At 42.1% G+C, this 21,190-nt stretch overlaps 1 protein-coding gene across 4 annotated transcripts in view; it reads left to right on the top strand.

Moving 5' to 3' along the window:
• Positions 1 to 21,190, top strand: part of LOC144770838 (uncharacterized) — a 161,610-nt gene that overhangs the window by 112,815 nt on the left and 27,605 nt on the right. For all 4 annotated transcript variants that reach the window (XM_078655618.1, XM_078655619.1, XM_078655621.1 and 1 more), the window contains exon 8: positions 17,352 to 17,441. In XM_078655618.1, coding sequence (XP_078511744.1) covers positions 17,352 to 17,441 — 90 coding nt within the window. The remainder of the gene's footprint in view (positions 1 to 17,351; positions 17,442 to 21,190) is intronic.

Genomic DNA, 21,190 nt, shown 5'->3' with positions numbered 1-21,190 from the left:
ACGGCCGTGTTGTACTGGAGCAAACCTATGCGTGGAACAGCAGGGAAGCCAATTTTGGACTGTGCATTAGCCGCCCTGAGGCCCACCAGAGGGTAGTAAAATATGTGACAAAACAATGTTTTCACGCAGGACCCACCGAAGGGAATCATTAACTTCAGGCCAACTATAAGGCCCAGCATGCATTGGTACAAATAGCGCACTGGAGCGACCCACCGAAGGGCAAACAATTAACCAAGGCGCATGCGGGCTTTAAAGGGACGCTTGAAATAACCTGCGGAATGCAGTCTCGCCTTTGATGAAGGAGCAGGGGTCTCCGAAACCGGTCGGCGGAATATATAATCAGGACTGCAATGCCGGTTCCCCTACCATTAAAGTTCTGTGAACAACTGCTGCTGAGTGCGTTCTTGTGTCTTTGGACAACTTTTGATAAAGGCTTCTAGCAAGCCGAAACACGTCTCTCTTTTACCTCTGGGATTGAGGGTGACCCACGAGAATAAACAGATGCCGAATCCTGACTACCTCGAGTCTGTGCCTTCTTCCGTGGATGAGTTTGTGGATGATTCTGCGGGGGCTGGATGGAGTGTATATATGTGTATATATATATATATATATATACATATGTATGTATTACCTACTGGCGGTCGCCAGTAGGTATATATAGTTAGGATTTTTTCTCTATGGGTTTTTTGAAAATTCTATGTCTAATAACTTTGGCGTTTGTGGACGGAATTGGCAGAAATTTTCAGGAAAATGGCACATTTTGTTTCTGAGCAGCCCTTGAAAATTTGGGGGGGGTTCGTCAAGGGGGGGCCGAGAAAAAAGGGGGGTCCCAAAACGTGTTTTTAACATTGAGTTTTCCATAGGGCGGTTGGCCTCACTTTTAGCCCGAACGGCTGAATGGATTTGCACGAAACTTGGCAAAATTGTAGGGACTGGTAGCCCGATGTGCCTTTTGTAGGTCTCAATATATGTGCTCCAGTGGATTTTGAGAAATTAACGTTTAAAAAAAGATATATATCTGTAACAGCGGACCGGTTAGCGCTCTGGTTCGCGGACTTTTCGCGCAACGGAGCTTTGTGAAGCGAAGCTGATTGGTTCTCCGGCGTCTGTCAACATTCCAAACAGTCCGTAGCGGCCGCCATCTTGTCTCTCGGTAGGATCGAGAGACAAGAGGAGGTCAAAACAAAGGGGGAAATAACTATAAGGGGGAATAGTAGATCCTCGCTGACCCCCTAGGTTTGATGTGGAGGTTTTAAAAGGGCCCCGCGGGGCAAAAAAAAATAATAAAAATAATAATTGAACGGCTGAATGGATTTGCACGAAACTTGGCAAAATATTAGGGACTGGTAGCCCGATGTGCCTTTGCTAGGTCTCAATATATGTGCTCCAGTGGATTTTGAGAAATTAACGTTCAAAAAAAGATATATATCTGTAACAGCGCTCCGCTTCGCGTACTTTTCGCGTTACGGAGCTTTGCGAAGCTGATTGGTTCTCCGGCGTCTGTCAACATTCCAAACAGTCCGTAGCGGCCGCCATCTTGTCTCTCGGTAGGATTGAGAGACAAGAGGAGGCCAAAGCGAAGGGGGAAATGACCATAAGGGGGCATAGTAGATCCTTCCTGACCTCTTAGGTTTGATGTACCATTTTGCCAAGTTTGGTGTAATTCCGTTCAGCCATTCAGGCTGTAGACGTATGTAAATGTCCTATGGAAAATTGCATGGGGAAAACACATTTGAAAGTGTTGAAATTTAGAACCAATTAAAATGTTACTTTGGTTTTGTATTTGTGTGTGATGAAAGTTAATTGGTTATGTATATATGTCAAATGAGAGGAAACCACAGCCATTTTGTGATACTACTGTCTGAGGTACATTTGTGAGGAATTTTTGGTGGTGAATTTCTGGTGTTTGATTTACACAGTACTAACACTTCTGCTACTTTTAAAAAGGTGAGTTGTTAATTTGTAAGGGGAACTATGTTGTACACTTGAAGATAATTTGAAAAATGTTTTCTGTTATTTATTTGCAGTCCTTCTGTTATACTAAATACTTGATGAAGTTAGTTTTATATTATGTATTACTAAAAACGATAAATGAAAGTGATTATTTTTTTCTGCAATTTACAGCAAGCAATTTCAAAATAAAATGGCTCACAATGAAGAGACCGTGGCAATTTCTTTTGAATTGTCCACTACATTGATTGAAATTGAGAGCACCAATAATGAAATATTGTCACAAGGAGGACATGACTTGTATGATTCCATTAGATTGATTGAAATGGACAGCACCAAGAATGAAATATTGTCACAAGGAGATGACTTGAATGATTCCACTACATTGATTGAAATTGAGAGCACCAATAATGAAATATTGTCACAAGGAGGAGATGGCTTGTATGATTCCATTAGATTGATTGAAATGGACAGGACCAATAATGAAATATTGTCACAAGGAGGAGATGACTTGAATGATTCCACTACATTGATTGAAATTGAGAGCACCAATAATGAAATATTGTCACGAGGAGATGACTTGAATGATTCCACTACATTGATTGAAATGGACAGCACCAATAATGAAATATTGTCAGAAGGAGGAGATGACTTGAATGATTTTTTTGATCAATCTCTTGATGGCGAATTTATCGAGTGTTTGGAGACCATAGAGTTACAAGAATCATCATTGCAGACTTTTAATGAGGAGATTCCAGATGAGATGATTGAAGAGGAAATTACTGATGAGGACATGTTACTAGTTGTTTCAAATTTAGAAAATTCTGAAGAATAAATTTATATTTAGAAATCAAAAATTGTTTGAGACATTATTTATTTTTATTTTTAATTTATGAGGTTGTAGCGAAGTGATTGTAGTATAAAATGAGACTTATAGTATAGAGTGCAACATTTTTATGTTACATGGTAAGTTTACTCATATTTACTTCCCTTCTGCCACTATATTATCTCCAATGTGTATTTGACATGTCTTCTTCATCTCCGGCCTCCTTTCTCTCACTGTGTGTCTCCGATGCATCTTATCGCTGGTATTTTGTGTAATTACAGAAGAGAGTAAAATAAAATAGTTCGGAACGTGAAAAGGGGGCAAAGTAGAGTACTCCTCACCCCCTAGGCCTTTTTAGGCGGTCCCAAAAGGATCAGTTTCTGCTTTCCTGAGAGATTATGGTATGAGTTCCATATACCACAATAACTTGCATTACAACATGCAAGATATCTATCTCCTATTACCAACTTTTGGAGATATTCGCGCTAAGCGCGAATATCTCCAAAAAGTAACACCTGCCCTGAGCAGTTCTTAGCCATGTTATCCAATGGGAGGTGGATAACATGGCTAAGAGTATTAGCTCGGTAATGCATGAATATCGCTGAGTTTTTAGCGATATTCATGCATTGCGGCCGTTTATTATCGCATTTGCGATAAACCTTGATAATAGTAAGGTTTATCTTCGATAATTTCTGACGATGCTTAGTGGTAAAAAATTGGTTGGTAAGCATCGTTAGCGATAAATATCGCTTAACTTTGGTAATATGCCCCAACGTCTGTTAACGTTCGATTCGAAGGAAATGAGGAAGTGTTGAAAAACATTGTCTGCGCCATCTTGCCTTTTTTGAAATGCCACACTTTTGTCGTGCACGGCAGCCATTTTAGATGTCTTGACCAGACCCACTCTCTGCACGCTGTCGATTCGTAGCATGGCTCCTCACCCTCGTAAGCATCTCCCCCAGGCACTGGTCACCACCGCTCTCTGTCTTATGCATGGGCAATAAACCTCCCCCCATCTGCGCTGCTCTTCCCTGAGAATCACACTGTGCCCGCCCGACACCTCCCTTTCGCCCTATTCACTACCGCACCCTGTGACACTCCTCTTCCTCTGTGTCCGATTGTCCAGGCTATCAGCTAGCCTTGCAGATGTAGTTTATGGCCCCAGCTGTAAAGAATCACCCCTCTTCAAAGGAGTTATAGTAGATCAAGGCCCACACCCGATGAGATCCGTCACACCACACGTGTTCCTACTATCTGAAAACCATCCTGTATTGTGATTGGGGAGGGGACCGAGCCTGAAGCGGAAGATTCCAGGAATGACTCTTTGTACATCAAAGTTTTTACAATTATGTGTCACATAAAAAATATATAGCACTCCAACAAAGTAGTAGGAATATAAAACTTTAATAACATATAAATATATACAACAAAACATTTAAACAACGAAGAGACCGTGGCAATTTCTTTTGAATTATCCAATAGATTTATTGAAATTGACAGCACCAATAATCAAATATTCTTGTCAGTAGCGGTCTGTTGTGCGAATAGTTCCAAGGCAGCAGAACGCGCTGAAATCTAGATGGCACGAAAGTGATGTCTAGTAAGTTGCCGCCCAGCAAAAAACGGCGTGGGGCGCCGCGGGGGTGAGTGAGTCCAGTAGGCACCACAGCTATTCTTACCGGCATTGCAGAATTACTGCTGGGGACAATGCCTGTGCTGGAGCAGGGTCACAGCAGAAACAAAAAGGATTCTGTTGAAGATGTTGTTGGTTTTCAATTTGAAAACAGTTCTGGTGTCAACTGCTATGCTAATGTAGTGGTTAATGTTTTGTTTTCTCTAGAAAATGTAAAAGAGGGGGAGGCAGTCCAAAGTTCCGTTAAAAGGGCAAAGGAAAGGATCGGTGGTTTGAACTATCAGTCAAAAAGGGGAGGGGGTGCAACAATTTTTCCTACCGGGTCACACTGTGCTTTCACCGGAAGTGAGGTCTGCAGGATTCTAGTAATTCAAAGTGAGGCTGGCGCCGACGTCCCGCGGATACAGTTTCGTCACTCCACGGGTGATCATGGCAGTCATTCCCCATCGGGGGTGGGAGACTCCCGCGGCTCCTCTAGAATCTTCAAGGTCGTGGAGGACTACGGTGGTGGAGTCAACCAGTGACCGGGCCATTTCTTTATGCTGGGCCCGCTCTTGCCAGGTCGACCGCCATTTTGAGAGTTCGGTAGCTACTGGCGATCGCGGGGTCAAATGAGCGGACGGGCTCCACCCTGCCGGGCGAGACGTTGCAGCATGGCCACAGTGGAAGAACTCTTTTCCGGGCGCCTGGACCGCTGAGGGTGCAGCTGGGAAGCCTCCACTGGGGAGGCGGGAGAGGCCTGTTCGCACCGTCTCTCCCTCCCAGTGCACCGCACGGCGTCTCGCTTGAGATTTGTTATGGCCGGACCAGGCGATGAGGACGAGGGGGGGGTCGGAGGCATGTGCAAGACATCCCCCCCCAGTGTTGTCGCAGCCATTATAAAAGAAAGAAGTGTCCCGTCCGTCTTCGGGCCGGGCTTCCGGTGGATGTCGGCCGGACGCCCCTGGCTCTGGCCCCATGAACGGGTTTCTTGGTTTATCGGCTGCAGCCGGATTCCGTCGGCCTCGGCCCCCCGACCGTTGGTGGCCGGACCGGAAGAGCATGTGGCGGGACTACCTGCAACTCTCAAGGGCCACCGCGGCCGGACTGGGAGAGAGAGGGGAGGGTCGAGGAGACATTCCCCCCCCCTGCAACTGTTCAGCGTTGTAAAGGCAATCCCCTGGCCGGGTCCCGTTGGTCTCGGCCTCTCCTCCGGCTACACCCTACGTTAGGATCTCCTGGCCGAGGCGTGGCAGCAGGACCTGCCTTATATGGGCTGCTCCCGGCTGGGCGTAGCCGGAACCCTGCCCCACCTTGGAAGTTTCCAGAGTGGGGGCGGATGTTCTACTGACTTGCATTTTCCCTAGTCTATCGATTTTTTTGGCGTGGCAGGCGGTGGGACAGCGAGGGGTGATTTGGTTTCTCTTACTGTTTTTCTGGTCTCTCACCACTGGCATATTTTAACGTTTTCTTGTTTCTAGGACATTAATAGGTTTTATCATTACGTTATGTTATCGTTTCTTTGTTCGTTGTTTAATAAAAGTTCATGTTCATCAGTGGCCTACTGATTTTCGTTTTCCTATTCTTTTCTTTCCAGGTTGTTTCATGCTAAAGTTTCTGTTAACAGGATACAGTGATCACTTCGTTATTATTGCATATGTCCTTTTCACTAGGGGTGCTCTCTGGTCGGGCCAGATGACGTATGTCTAGTAAATGGTCCGGGTGAAACAGGTGCATCAATCAGTGGGGAGTAGATAGGCATGACAGATTACAACGGGGGAGAAAGGTCCGCATTACGTACCCTTTCACTACTTGCAAAGATTTTCCTACGTTTATTTGCAAACAGGGAATACCTCCAAAAAGAACTAATTCCCAAACAGTCAATGTTCGGACAATCAATCAATCAATGAGGAATGAAATAGGTACGACGTGTTAAAGGCTTGCGTTACCTACCCTTCACTATCTGCAAAGGGAGAGAGAATATTCCTATTCTTCCTCGTTTGCAGGCAGAGAAGATCCTTAAGAGAATTAACATCGAACAATTCAATGCTCGATTGAAACAATCAACAAGGGGTACTGTGAACACAAATGAACGCCGCTTATGTACATACGCATTGCTATTTTCAACAGGTTGTTCCTAATGTTTCTATTTTAGCGAGGTCAAAAAGAGATCCCATTAGTGGCCTACTGATTTTGCTCGATTCCTTTTGTTTTTTTACACGATTTTTCGCTATCTGCAAAGACTAAACAGAGTATTGCGACTCTGTGCTTGTTTGTAAATAGAGAATGAACCAAAGAGAACAATCAATCAAATGGAGAGAGAAGCAGGCACGACGGATTACAAAGGGGGAAAGGGCTTCGTTAACTACCCTTCACTATCTGCAAAGAGAGAGTACTCCTAATAGAAATGAGGGGTGGGGGGCAGCAATCAAAGCAGATCAGTGTGCATAAACACGAAAAAAAAAATTCTTACCACGTACTTGACATTCGACAGCTTATGATATTTGCTATTAAAAAACCATTGAAATTCACTGAAAAAACCATAGGTTATAGACCATATATAGTTAGGAATTAGCATTTACAAAACCTTGAAAATTCACTGAAAAAACCATAGGTTATAGACCATATATAGTTAGGAATTAGCATTTAAAAAACCTTATTTTACTCACACAAAACCATTGAAATTCCATATATAGTTAGTTGCACTAACTATATATTGCGCACCCGCAATCCACTGCTGATGATGTCACATATTACATCATTCATGACATGGTCAGTGACATCACTGATGACATCACTGATGACATCTCAAATGACATCACTGATGACATCTCATTTGACATCAATGACCACATCACTGATGATATCATTCATGTGACAATACAATGCATCTCCTCACATTTTAATATAACCTCTGTTTCACCCAGTGTTAAAAACAGAGTATAATTTTTGAAACCATTGACACACCAATACTAGTTACTACATACGTACTCACTGATTCCTACGTCTACACACACATTCACTCATTCACCCATACAATCATTCATACATACAATCACTCATGTTTACAACACAATCATATGCACTCATACACCTATACAGACACTCACACTCTGCCACTCATCCATGGAGTTACTCACACACCTAGTCAGTCCTGTAAAGAATCAATCACACTTCCATTTTCTACTCTATACAGTTAAACATAGAGCACCTTACGTTTTCAACCATATACTAACACATACTTACTCTCTTATACAATCATTGATACAAGTACACATTGATCTGTACAGAGTCACACACCTCCCATCCAGCCACACACACACTCAGTCTCCCATGCAAATACTTGGGCAATCAATCAATAACCCATATAGTTACTCATATAGCTACTGATCAACACATGCAGCAGTTTACAGAACAACAGACATAATGATGCACAAATTAAGACAGTTTAGTCACTAACCCATGCACTCAGTGAGACACATTTAATCACTCACTCATACATTCAGTCATGCACCTACTAAATCCTTCGTCCAGACACTTATACATCCACTCATTCTTCAATATGTAAGACATATTTTAACTTTACAGAAACATAGTCACTGGATGTTGTCATCAGTGATGTCACTGACCATGTCATGAATGATGTAATATGTGACATCATCAGCAGTGGATTGCGGGTGCGCAATATATAGTTAGTGCAACTAACTATATATGGAATTTCAATGGTTTTGTGTGAGTAAAATAAGGTTTTTTAAATGCTAATTCCTAACTATATATGGTCTATAACCTATGGTTTTTTCAGTGAATATATATATATATATATATACATATATATATATATATATATCGATATCTCGTCACACGCTCCCAAACAATAGTGTCCAGGAAGAAACGGCCAGCACACCGATGTCGTGATCTTGCAAATATTTTATTTCCAAACCCCCCAGCAAAAAAAAAATATATATATATATTTTTTTTTTACTACACCTCTAAACTTCTTCCTGCTACAGTAAACACCCTGTTTCACAGATAATCGTTTAATTGAACTTCTATCCTAATAGAAAAATTTATTGATTGCAGTGTTGTTCCTGATAGGGCTGATTTTAATATAAACATTCACCTTAAAAAGTAGCTAATCATGCTCACACTTGTTGTAGTTTAACGACAGATTTACTTTTGTTGCCTCCAGCAGGATATCTGCAAATTTAGAGCCTGTCAAATGACGGATAAGACTCTGGCAATAACACCAAATTTTACTGGTAACTGCACCAAAAATGAAGGACGGGCCCGACCCGCGATCTAGAGTGGCTGATCTACCACCCTGTCCAAGTGACTTATCTTTCTGAAAGTATGACCTACTAAAAAGGCAATAATAAACATATGTCTATAAGCTCCCTCCACTGACAAATTTCACATGAATATTCAAAATATGGATCAATACTTATTACCACCTATATGTTACCGTGGGAAATATGAACAACATTCCATTGTATAAAATAAACTGTTGTGCTTTGCCAGGGTTGCACAGGGGGAGATGTGCGACGTTGTTATGTTTATAGCTATAGAATAACTACATCCAGCATTCCACCATTCTTCTATGCCAACCTTCAAGAGAATTTATTTGCGGATGGATGTTCACTATTTTTCATCAAGAAACTACATTCTCCATTTCATCTATTGCCTGTGTGTGTGTTTGTGTATTTATATATTCTAAGGGTTTTTAAAAAGACAGCAGGTCTTTTGATCAGACCAAATTATATTGATACTTTAACTTTGGGTTATATCAGTGGATTTATAGGGTTTCTTAAAATTTCTTTTTAATATAAAGTAATATTTTATAACAATACGTCAAGTCATCCTCCCTGCCTGAGAAATGTTATAGTTAGGTTAATAGGACAATGACAATATTAGCATTTTGAACTAAACAAAAACACAGAAATTCACCAGTTACAGTTTGCAGAGTTCAGTATAACTTGCGCCCCCTTCATGCACTGCTTATGACCTCACAAATAACATCACTCATGACATGTTCCATGACATAATTTATGACACTACTGATGATGTCTCTGATTGCATCATCCAAGCTTCTTTTGTACACATTACTCTATAAACTTGCATAGAAGCTAGAAAATAAGTACAAAATGGCTCAGAATAATATTAAGAATCATTAATGACATCACAAATACAACTCCTTTAGGTGTGGCAATCGTGTTATGAGTAACATTGACCCCATACCATATACTTCACGGGTAGCCTAGTTCTCATTAACAATCAACCACCGATATATGGGAAACCCTCATTTCACACAGCGTTCAATTTGTATACAACTCTTCAGAGACAGCCAAGTTGCTCGAGATTCTCAACGTCTGTTCCAAAATTAAAGCCCTGTTATGGACATCTTTTATCTGTATCAAACTCCTCACAGTCACCAAACATACATTGAGAAATTAATTTGATATGAGTTAGAGATAGAGTACTTTAAACAGTGTTTACTCTATGGAGGGAGTTTACTCTGTACTCTGCCAGCGTGTGGGCAGGAAAACTGATCTCAAGTCTGATCCCAGCTCTGGGAACATATTTAAGGCTCCCGCCAGCTGTGAGCAGATTTGGGGCTTGCTCCTTCTTGCACTGGCGTGGGCAGGAAAACTACTATATCCCAGGGTGGACTCACCAGGATGGGCAGGTATGTCCCACTCACTTTTAATTTGTTTAGCGACCCTGGCGGATAGGGTCCCCGGGACCTTTTGAGGCTCCGCAAATTTCGGCCATAGGGTGGGCTCCCCAGGGCCTGTGATGGCTCGGGAGAGTGGCTGCACCCCTTCCATTAATAAAAGAAAGGGACCCCGGCAGCCATTTAGTTTCTTTTACGATCCAATAGGAGTCCCTTGGGATCGCTGCAATTGTTTTGCAGATTTTGTTTTGCTTTTTGGCCCACCAAAACGAAGTAAATCAGATAAGAACAACCGGAGATATGGATTTTAGAAGCAATAATAAATCAATCCTGAAAAACTTTAGCATTTCGGTCAATGGGGAAAAAGCACTAGTAACAATCGGTCACTTGCAGGTCAAGTTGCATGGAACCCAAGGAGGGTAAAGTTGATGCGGGTCCCAGGACTAAGCCACAACAGTCAGTTTTATTTTACCAGACTTGAGAAACCCAGTTGCAGAGTCGTTCTTGCTGTCCGTGTGCTAGTTAACACGTGAATGGCGGGGAAACGTGTGAAAAAAGTAGACAATAAGGCCACTGTTGGTGTTGGATGAAGGTTCTGTTGTGCTCCCTCAAGGTGCAGCATTGAGTAAAGGTGGTGATTGCCAGACTGGCCACCAACAAGCCGTGGCAGTGGTAAGGTAAACAGGAAGTGGTTTCAACGTCACTTGAAACTTGCTGGAGTTCAAGACTCTGTTTCCTACAGTGCACTTGTCCATCTACTTTTGGGCAATCCTTCAGAGGGCCCTATGGCCAGCGGTACTTTGGTTCCGGTACTTTCTTTTTACCTGTGGCTTGCAGGGGACTAGTGCCACTAATCCAGGGGAGTCTGGAGGTTCCTTTGCCTCTCAAATGGGTCCCTCTGTGTGGAGGAACCCGTCTTTGGTCTGTAACGAGTAGCAGTCGTGAAGTTCCAGGAAGGTTGCCACAGGTGCAGAGTATCACGCCTTTGGTTTGTGCAACTCCTGTCGTCACAGACTCGGGTCTCTTCTGTGTCCTTAGTTGCAAGTCAGATCAGAATTGAGTTTCTGTTGCCAAGGGTGCCCCTTTAATCTTAAATTTCAGGGTGATAGGGCTGTCGGTGCAAGTGGCCGATGGGCTACTAGCCCCAGCGAGGTGACCACATCCAGGGGGAGGGGGAGGCGTGTCACCTTCTCGACCCAGAACCCTTTATTCTACCACTTCTAAAATAAGCTGAACCCTTCTTCATCTGTACAGACCAGGTAGGTACTCTCGAGGTGTGGCTAGCCTTCTGGCAGTGTACACCTCTTCACTACATAATTTTCCCTCCTGCCTGGGTGCAAATGTACACTGGGCAAGGGGAAGGGGCAGTTTACTCCATTGGGAGGCTGCCTGGTTGCATATCACAGGCAGTGAAGGCTTTGAAGCTCACTGCTTCATGTACCACATCACTAGCCATCCTGTCGGGGAGGGAGGTGTCACCTCCTTCACTTCCAGGCCATTGCTTCTGACTCCTGGAAGGGTTCACACCTCCTGACAGGCAGTCAGATTCCTGTCTTTGAGGCAGTAGCTATAGGCTGCCAGCTAGAGTACAGGAGAGGCTGAGGCAACCTCTAAGGTAGTCACCTGGGTGCAGTGCAGATCAACCCCAACATTAGAATCATGCCAAACATGACATGCCATGTTATCCTATGGACTTGCTGATCCCTTATAGTAGCCTTTAATTGCATGGGCCACTATAGGGGCATACAAGCTTGCACTTAAGTGTCCACACCTTTGATATAATGCACCCTGCCTCGTGGACTCAGGAGGCCTTCCTTAGGGGTAACTTGCATATATTACAAATAGTGCCCTGACCTTGCCATACATGGCAAGGGCTAAGTCGAGCAGTTTGCACTACTCCTACAGTCTGCAATGGCAGGACTGCTGTCATCAGTTTACTTGGGTCACTCAGAGTGGCACAAACAGTGTTTCAGGCTCTGGTGTCCCCTTTAAGATCCATGCCCTAGATACCACTGGCACCATATACAAGGGAATTTAAAAGGGGGTTAAAGTCCTTTCCTACTGGGGTTGCAAATTTTCATGTATAAAACATTCATTGTCCTCCTCGTATAAGACATTTTTAGCCAAGATCTATAGTTGAGGGCATGATATCCACAAGCCTTTTAGCTATAATGCCCATGAAGACTTTATAATCGGTGTTTAACTATAATTTTGGTCTGTATGTGTCAGTATTCCTAGGTCTTTTATTTGCTTTTAAAATCATGAGTGTGGTGGCTTCATTCCAAGATGGAGGAACATCTTCATAAAGAAATATTAAGTGTAACATTATTTTCCACCTTGGTACCATCTCATTTACTAGTTTCTTATAAAGCTCATCTGGTCTCCCATATATTCCTGCCGCTTTCCAGTTCTTTAATTTGTTTATTGTTCTTATTGTTTCCTGTTCTGTTATTTTACTTCCTAAGGACCCAGAATGAGTGTCTGTTAGTAGAGGCAGTCTACTATCTGACAGTCACTTTATGAGCTTATTTGTGTCTGGATGTATTTCTTCCATATATTATGTGCTCAGGTTTTAAATATCTCCATTTATATATCTCCTGGGGAGTTTACCTCTTTTCTGGTTGCATCCTCTATTAGAGTATATATAAAATTGCTGCTCTCATCAATTTTGGTTATCCATGCTAATAGCACCCCTCCAATTCCCCCATATTTGAAGTGCTGCATCTTACTAGCGCTCCAACAATCTTACATTTTCTTTGCCAGGCTCTTCCAGGTCCTTTTGAAAGTCTAGCTGCAAATCTGCGACTTCTCTATCTGCAGGTATGCTTTGTTGTTTTATCTCTCTCTCTCATTTTCTGCAATCTGATCCTTTAACTTCATACACTCCTCTCAAGCCACCGTGTTGGATTATGTGCTATTTTGCTAATAAACCCCCTGATATAGACTGATGCATCGCAGAGCATAATGCAAGAAGTCAGACCCATGTTATAGTGGAAATATTTCTGGTTCTTTTCTGTTAATTCATGTACATCCTTTGTGGCAAGTAGCAGTGTTCTTTTTAATGGCCACCTTTTTTTTTTTTTTAACCAGGAATTTTAGACTTACGATAACCACCAACTGATCAGATATGTGTTCTGGAAGATGGGTTACCCTTTTTCCTATTCTAACAAACGATTTTTAACGCAAAACATTATCTAGGCTGATGTAGCGCCATTCTTTTGGATGTAAAAAGTATATGTTTTCCGGTTACCAGATTTCTTGAGCCAGTAATCGAATAGGCCCAGGTGTTGTCTTTTAATTTAGTTCGTGGCATACTTTCAGGGTTGAAACATATTTACACTTAGAAGATCCTAACTGTATATCTAGGATGGCATTAAAATTAACTCCCGCCAGATACGGGGAAAGGACATTGATTAGGTGGGACTTCAAATAGTTCCGAAAAGTAGAGTCATCAGAGTTTGAGCCATAAAACCCCACACATGTAGAAATTGTCTGTCTGATCCCTATTGGTGCAAGATTCCATTGCCCTGTATTATCAATTTTGTAATCTATTATCCTAATTCTGAAATATTTTCTTTGACTGTTGTCACCGCCCTTGTGCGATCTGATCGGTACAGATGACTCTTGGTTCCATTTTCATTTCTTAGCACCTTCGCTGCGGCGGCTATTCCGCCACAGCGCTAAGGGGGTGGGGGGCCCGCGCGGCGCTCACACGCTGGTGACGGAACCGCTCTGTCACCAGATCTATTCTGTCATGGCCCCGCCCGCTGAATAGAACGCGCCGCGCAGGCGCGAAATCAGCGCCGCGCAGGCGCGTCGGGCGGGCCATGATGGAACCGCTCAGTCATCAGCACTGCGCTACCGCGGCTGATGCCGGAGCGGTTCCATCATCAGCGTCGAAGAGGTTAAATCGAGCCCAGCATTCTGAAATACCTAGATTAGTTTCTTCAAGTATGATAATTTGTGTTGTGATGTTTTTAAATTATATTTTAGTTACTTTTTGTTTCTTCCTACCCCATACCCCATTTACGATCCAAGTCGCAATCTTCTTTTTTTTATTTATTTTTTATTTCCATTTGGTTATTGGTGCAGACAAATTAAATCGATTACAAAACCAAATCGTATAGTGAATCACATTCAGAGGCACCATGATAATAGCATCACAGGATTGACAGCAATACTCTCATGTTCTAGAAAACACTTCCCATTACCGTAACTAAGCTACAATAGACGGTTAGATCATGTAATGACCTCGTTCCCCTATGGGTGGGACGTGTGCATTGATCGGTGGGCAAAGCGATCCCCTTGCTAAATTCCACTTCCCCCGCATCTTAGTCCATTTATTTGGGCACCCTCTACTTTCGTATACCACTCTCTCTGCCTGCAGAATACAAGTCGATTTACTATCTCTCAAGGTTGGCACCAGTTCTGCCCTCCATTTCCTGGCAATATTACGCTTTGCTACTGCAAAGCTTAATGTAACCCAGATTTTTTCACCCGCTATTAGATCTGTTTGTTCCCTAATATTTATTAAACACCATTGGGGTGACTTTTCCATCTGCTTTCCACACACCCTGGGATTGCATGCAGCGACCTTGATCCGGTAGTCTTGAGTTTTGGGGTCTTCCCACCATAGATGGATGAGTGTACCGGTCTGCCCACATTGTCTAGGACAGAGTGGCGAACTCCCTCTACCCATTTTAACCTACGTGATGGGTGTGTAGTATGTTCAGTGTAAAACTTTTAACTGGACTAGTTTAAATTGAGAGCGTATGGCGACTTCTCGCGAGGATGCAATCGCCTTTAACCACTCCTCCTCACATCAGTTAGAGTCCCCACGTCTTCCAGACCACTTTGCCTAATTTTCTGTAGGGTGTTGGATGAATTATGAAGCAATTTCCATTATGTCAGGGAAATTGCCTTATCTTTAAGTTAATCATCCAGGAGACTTTCCTCCAAGGGGGAGGATTCCGGGAGAGTCGCACAGATCGGAATTACTTTAGATAGGGCATGGGGACATCTCATATTACTTCTGGAGGTCTACAAAGGCGATGATTTTCCCTCCCTTCTATAGGTCACCCACCCTGGAAAGCCCAATGCAGTCTCATTTAACAAAGCCCGGCTAGTGCACCAAGAGTCCCAATTTCAGTGAATCCCATAACTGGGTGAATAGAGTGATTTTACTTTTCCAACCCAATGCCGCTGAAGCCATGTGCCAGATTATGATAGTTTTTGATGTTGGAGTGTAAATCAGCTCATTTTCCCCCTTATAAAGGGCTCTAAGGAAACATCCTGGCATCATATTCGGGCTATCCAATCTGTACGCAGGCTCGTCTTGCTCTATGTGAGCCCATTATTAGCTGCGATCCCCAATAGTAATACTGCTGTGCTGGGAGGACGATCCCGTCGTCATACTAGCCTTTAATCAACTTGTTTTGCGCTATTCAGGGGACTTCTCGGTTCCAAAGAAGTGTTTGAAAGTATTTTGAGGGTACCAAATAGGGCGTATTTAGCAAAATATAAACAAATTGAGGTAGTGCCATCATTTTGTATAGGGAAGCTCTGCCCAGCAATAACAAGGGCAAAGTGCTCCAATGCTTAACGTCCTCCCGCAACCGCCGGAGTGCCGGGTCAAATTTTGGTCATAGAAGACCATTGGGTCCAAGTCGCAATCTTGGTCAATTTTCCCATACCATTTATTTATTTGTCACTCCTGTCATTAGTAGTAGTAGTTTTATTTACATTTTGCCTGTCATGTATATGTGCTACTGAATCCTCTTGGACTTCAATCCTGCCTGGGCACGCAAGGAGGAGGTGGTTTCATGCAGGCTATTTACTTATCGCAAAGAATCCCGGCTGCACTTGCTGAATCATGGCTGCACTTGCTATGCTGTTGCCCTAAACTGGCTGATGATCAACGCCACCTGCTTTGCCCTATCTTTAGAGCAAGGGGAGTCCAGACTTGCAGGAAGGCCTTGGACTTGTGATTCACAAAAAACACTGTATGCTGCCTGGCAAGAATGGGGAAGATCACAAATCCAATCCGGTTTAAATTCATCGAGTTGCCACAGATTAATACCTGTCCTGACTGGCCAGTACACTGCACTTTATCCTTTTCCTCCCTCAAACCTGAAAGTCATCGGTAGACCGTAAGGAGTCTACACCAGCAACTAAGTGATACATTCAATAACAGAAAGCTAACAGGACAGCACTTTGCACGTTACCCCTTCCATGTTATAGCACAGCATACTCCCTCTCCCACTAGAAGAAGCTTATAGTAAGGGCCTCAATCGACCATTCATTTTAAATGGTCTTGGACCCCAATTTTTTACTTATTTATTGGTTTTAGAATGTGATATGCTCCTATTCGTGTCATACAACTGAAGGTATATGAGAACACGCCCATATTAACAAAGAGCCGGCATCCCCATTTGTTGCCTTTGACATCTGCATGTGTAACTCACACCGTCTTATGGGAACGGTCGAGGCAGGGAAGGGGCCCTGTGGTGAGGCAAATAAGCTTAGTGCAAATTTACCCTCAAGGTACAGAAATTGTGAAGAAATGCTTATTCCTTAATAGAGATGATGTCAATGGGTACAAGCGAGAACTGGAAAGCGCCCCAGGGTGCTACAGAAAGCAAAGTACAATAATGGGCTCTGTGCAATACTTAGTAAAAGCTCACATTTTTTTGATTGTTGAGCCATGACAAAATAGAGCTCGTAAATGAAATGTGGAAAAGGGGTTCATCTGTGGATCTGCTTCTATTTTACACTTTTTATCCATGAGGATGAATGTGGGGGAGTGGGGGAGCGCATGGTTTTATATATTTTACTGTAATGAGTTTAATTAATCAAAGTTAATAAATAAATTCTATTCTAAATTCTTATGAATCCTCTTTACCCTTATTCTCATATGTGCTGAGGTCCATTTTTTTGCTTTGCTCCCCACCCAGTACTGCCCCAGTTGATGAACCCTAACTTTATTCTGTGGCAATCATTACCTTGCCATTCGGGATCTCCCTACTTGGGTGGCTTAACTCAGTCTAGTCTCTTAATTTCTGCTATCAGAGTTGTGTTTTGTAATTTTAATGTTCCTATCTTTTGGGTGTTTTTTTTTCTAGATATGAGTTTACTTTCTCCATATTCTTTTTTCTAATAGTTTAGTTCTCTCTTACAAATCATCTAATTTGGATCTAAAAAATGTTGACTTTTCTGAAGAAACTTAGCACTTATGACAAACTGCTCATCATTTATAAATCTCAATTGAGTATTTTGTGTTTTACTGATCTCAGGTGATTCGATGGTCACAGCGATATTCGCGGTGAGTGCTAAACCTGAGGAAGGATCACGTTTGAAAGCAGAGCCTGAGGATGGGCCCACAGGTGGGTAGGAACTGTTTCACAAGGTAAAAAGTACATGACAGGATACTATTCAGAGTACTTTTCTTTACAACCAGGTGTTAATGGTTCTGCGTGATTATTACACTATTTGAATTCTGTGGACAATGATGTCTGAGTCCCACTACCAACGGGTAAACGTTCTTACAAGGGATTATTTTCTCTACTTATTCTAATGTTTTAAGCAATCGTCTGTAATAAGCTCTATACAGTAGCTTACATCAAGTTATTCAAGAGCTGAATTTACTTATTTCAACATGAACAGATCTGCCAAAAATTATTTCAAACGGGTGTTTGCTTTTTTAAACACAAAGTTATGTTTAAAACATATTGAAGGGTACAAAAAAGTGTTACATATATAAACATACATCAACACACAGTGACTGAGATTCAAACATTATTTGTTACTGTAGTCATCTCATTATCACTGATGTTGACACCTATTCCAAACAATATGTACAAAAGGAAATTGTGACTGATTGTACAGTACATATTGTTTGGAATAGGTGTCCACATCCGTGGTAACGAGATGACTACAGTAACAAATAATTGTCAGAATGCTGACTGTGGAGGCAGCGGATCACTATACGGAGCAGTGCCCGTCTTTGAATATTTAACAAAGTGATTGGCCATGCTGACCCTTGAAACAGTTTGTCCATTTGGACCGCTGGAGGAGTGAAAGCAGCTGTATGCTTCATATTCTTGAGCCTTTTTTTTATCATTGCCAGCTATTCATTAGCTGTTAATTTCACCTCGAACACACGATTTTAACATTCAACATATGAATTTACCGTCCTGAAGATGGTCTAACAGATGCCTTCACTACCTGGACCGAAACGTCGACAATTACACCTATTTTCTTTGTGAATTGTTTTGCTAACGGGTAAACGTGCTTACAAGGGATTCTTTTCTCTACTTATTCTAATGTTTTAAGCAATCGTCTGTAATAAGCTCTATACAGTAGCTTACATCAAGTTATTCAAGAGCTGAATTTACTTATTTCAACATGAACAGATCTGCCAAAAATTATTTCAAACGGGTGTATGCTTTTTTAAACACAAAGTTATGTGGAAAGCATATTGAAGGGTACAAAAAAGTGTTACATATATAAACATACATCAACACACAGTGACTGAGATTCAAACATTTGTTACTGTAGTCATCTCATTATCACTGATGTTGACACCTATTCCAAACAATATGTACAAAAGGAAATTGTGACTGATTGTACAGTACATATTGTTTGGAATTCTGTATTCTGTACTCTGTATTCTGTACAATCAGTCACAATTTCCTTTTGTACATATTGCTTGGAATAGGTTCCACATCAGTGATAATGAGATGACAACAGTAAAAAATACTTTTTGAATCTCAGTCACTGTGTGTTGATGTGTTTATATATGTAACAATTGTTTGTACCCATAAATATGTTTTCAACATAACTTTGCATTTCAAAAAGCATACACCCATTTGGAATAATTTTCGGCAGATCTGTTCATGTTGAAATAAGTAAATTCAGCTCTTGAAATAACTTGATGTAAACTACTGTATAAAGCTTATTACTGATTACTGCTTAAAAACATTAGAATAAGTAGAGAGTAGGCATGTTTACTCGTTGATACACGAATTATCCAAGCCTCCATGGGTCTATTGGGTTTCCCACTCCTGTTCTTACTTGATTCCCAGTACAGCATGACTTATCCTGGAGCAGAAGGGGCTGTTGTCGGTGTGGGAACTCTCCAGATCGAAGCCCAGTGTTCAGAGTGAGAACCTGCTTACTGTCTGTAACAAAGAATTTGTGACCGAGGACATTGTGTGGCAATGAGATTTTCATTTTGTGAAGACACCAGACATCAGGAAAAATATTATAAACATTTTTAGGTGATGAAACTTTTTTAGCTACTACAGCATTTCTTTATTTGGATTAGCCAAATCCATCAGTGTTGTAGCATTGTGTTTTTATTTTTTTCCTTCTATCAAAGGAGGATCTCTAAACAATAACACTGTTCGGGTTTTCCATGAATCTCTGTTTATAAACATTACATTTCCTTTGCAGAAGCAATTCCTTGATGTCAGCAGAGTTGCATTGCACTATTCATGTCCATTCCATTCTTCAGGAAGGGCCTGAAAATGGTTTATTTGAAAAGATCTCTGACCCCTGAAGTCGTGACCTTTATATCACATTAAATAGTTTAAATTGTACTCTGACTGACCTGGTTAAATTTTTTTAGGTTTCGCCTGCGTGAAATATATTGTTAATATATATCCTAATAGGGGCTCTCATCCCGCCCCCTTGCTTTTCATTGGTTTCTGTGCTTGCCACTTACTTTTCCTCCGTTTCTATTGGTTGTAGCATGCAATTACCCTATTCTAGAGTATTTGCACTTATCAGTGTCCTGAGACTCAAGTACTGTCTTCATCTGTGGATCTTTTTTTTAAGCTTTTGCCCGCACAAACCTTGCCCTGTCCTTGTTTTTTACTTTCTACAGAGTGCATGGCTCTCTACAATTGGTCTCCATCCCTCATGTTACATCCTCACCCCTTTTCCCTCCTCCCAAGCACCACTTCAATGACCACCATCTTGACACATCCCCATCTCGGCCCTTGTGAGACTGCTGCCATCTTGGAGGCAGGCAGTAGTTGCGATTACCTTTAGAACCCCTTACTTGTTGCCTAGATTCTGTTGTCGACCCTGGCTTTTCAAGAATCTTTTGTGTGTTGCATGCTTCGTATCCTGGTGTTTAGAAGCCAGGTCGGAACTGTAAATGCACGGTTCATACTTGCTATTTTTTCAGTGTAATCTTACTAATAACTTGAGATCTTGCAGAAATAGCCCTTTCTCTGTGTCAATAGTAGTTTCCCTGCGTTTGCGTCTGCTAATGTGTAGTCCGCTATCTGTTTCCAACCTCACTACTAGCCAGTCTCCCACCACACACCAGCCTCTCACCTCTGCTCTGCTGTGATTACTGGTAGCGGCTCGCCTAGCATGGCTCCAGATGGAAGCTGTTTGATGCAGGGGCCTTTCAGGCATGCATCAATGCGTAAGAGCACACCGCGTACTCCATGACCCAAAATGTATTTGGGCGCTTTTTGCGATGTTTACAATATGTCTCGTTTTGTGCTCACGGTCTGAGCATTCAACAGCGAGAGCCAAATTGTTTCTTCTGTCATCCATGAACTATAAAAACGCTATGCCTTATGCATCCCTAAAGTGATTAGAGAATGGCAGGGCAGCTGTGGCGGGATTTTCAAATGTTCACGAGAACAGAGAGATACCGTGCCACAGTGGCCAAGTGCTCGGCGCAGGGAATGGAAATCAAACGGAAAAAAGTGTGAGACACTGCTGTGTTACTGGAGCTGGAGGTGAGTTGAAAAAGCACACAGTGGGAGTGTTAAATGGCTTTGGGCAAACTTCTCTTTTTAAAGGACTACTACGAAGCTCCCCCCACTGGAAGGAGACTCCCGGTGCACAGCAAATAAGGGACAATCCTGTTTTACATTGATATTCCAGTTCAACCAAAGTTCAATCAAAAATGCTGAAAAAGGTTCCTCAGTGATTTATTCCATAAATCAAAGTTTCTTAAACACGATTCATCAGTGTTTCAAGATGCCTGAAATCGACATATCCTTGAACAATATCATCCAATTGTCATAACTCCCAATGCATTTCGGGCTGAATACAAGCCCTTCCTCAGGGGATAGCTCTATAAACATAAAGGAAAACAAAACAGTAT

This window comes from Lissotriton helveticus, chromosome 7 (genome assembly GCF_964261635.1).
Source record: "Lissotriton helveticus chromosome 7, aLisHel1.1, whole genome shotgun sequence".
In the NCBI taxonomy this organism is placed as follows: Eukaryota; Metazoa; Chordata; class Amphibia; order Caudata; family Salamandridae; genus Lissotriton; species Lissotriton helveticus.
Note: the sequence above shows the minus strand (reverse complement) of the source record. Positions and strands in the feature narration are given on the sequence as shown.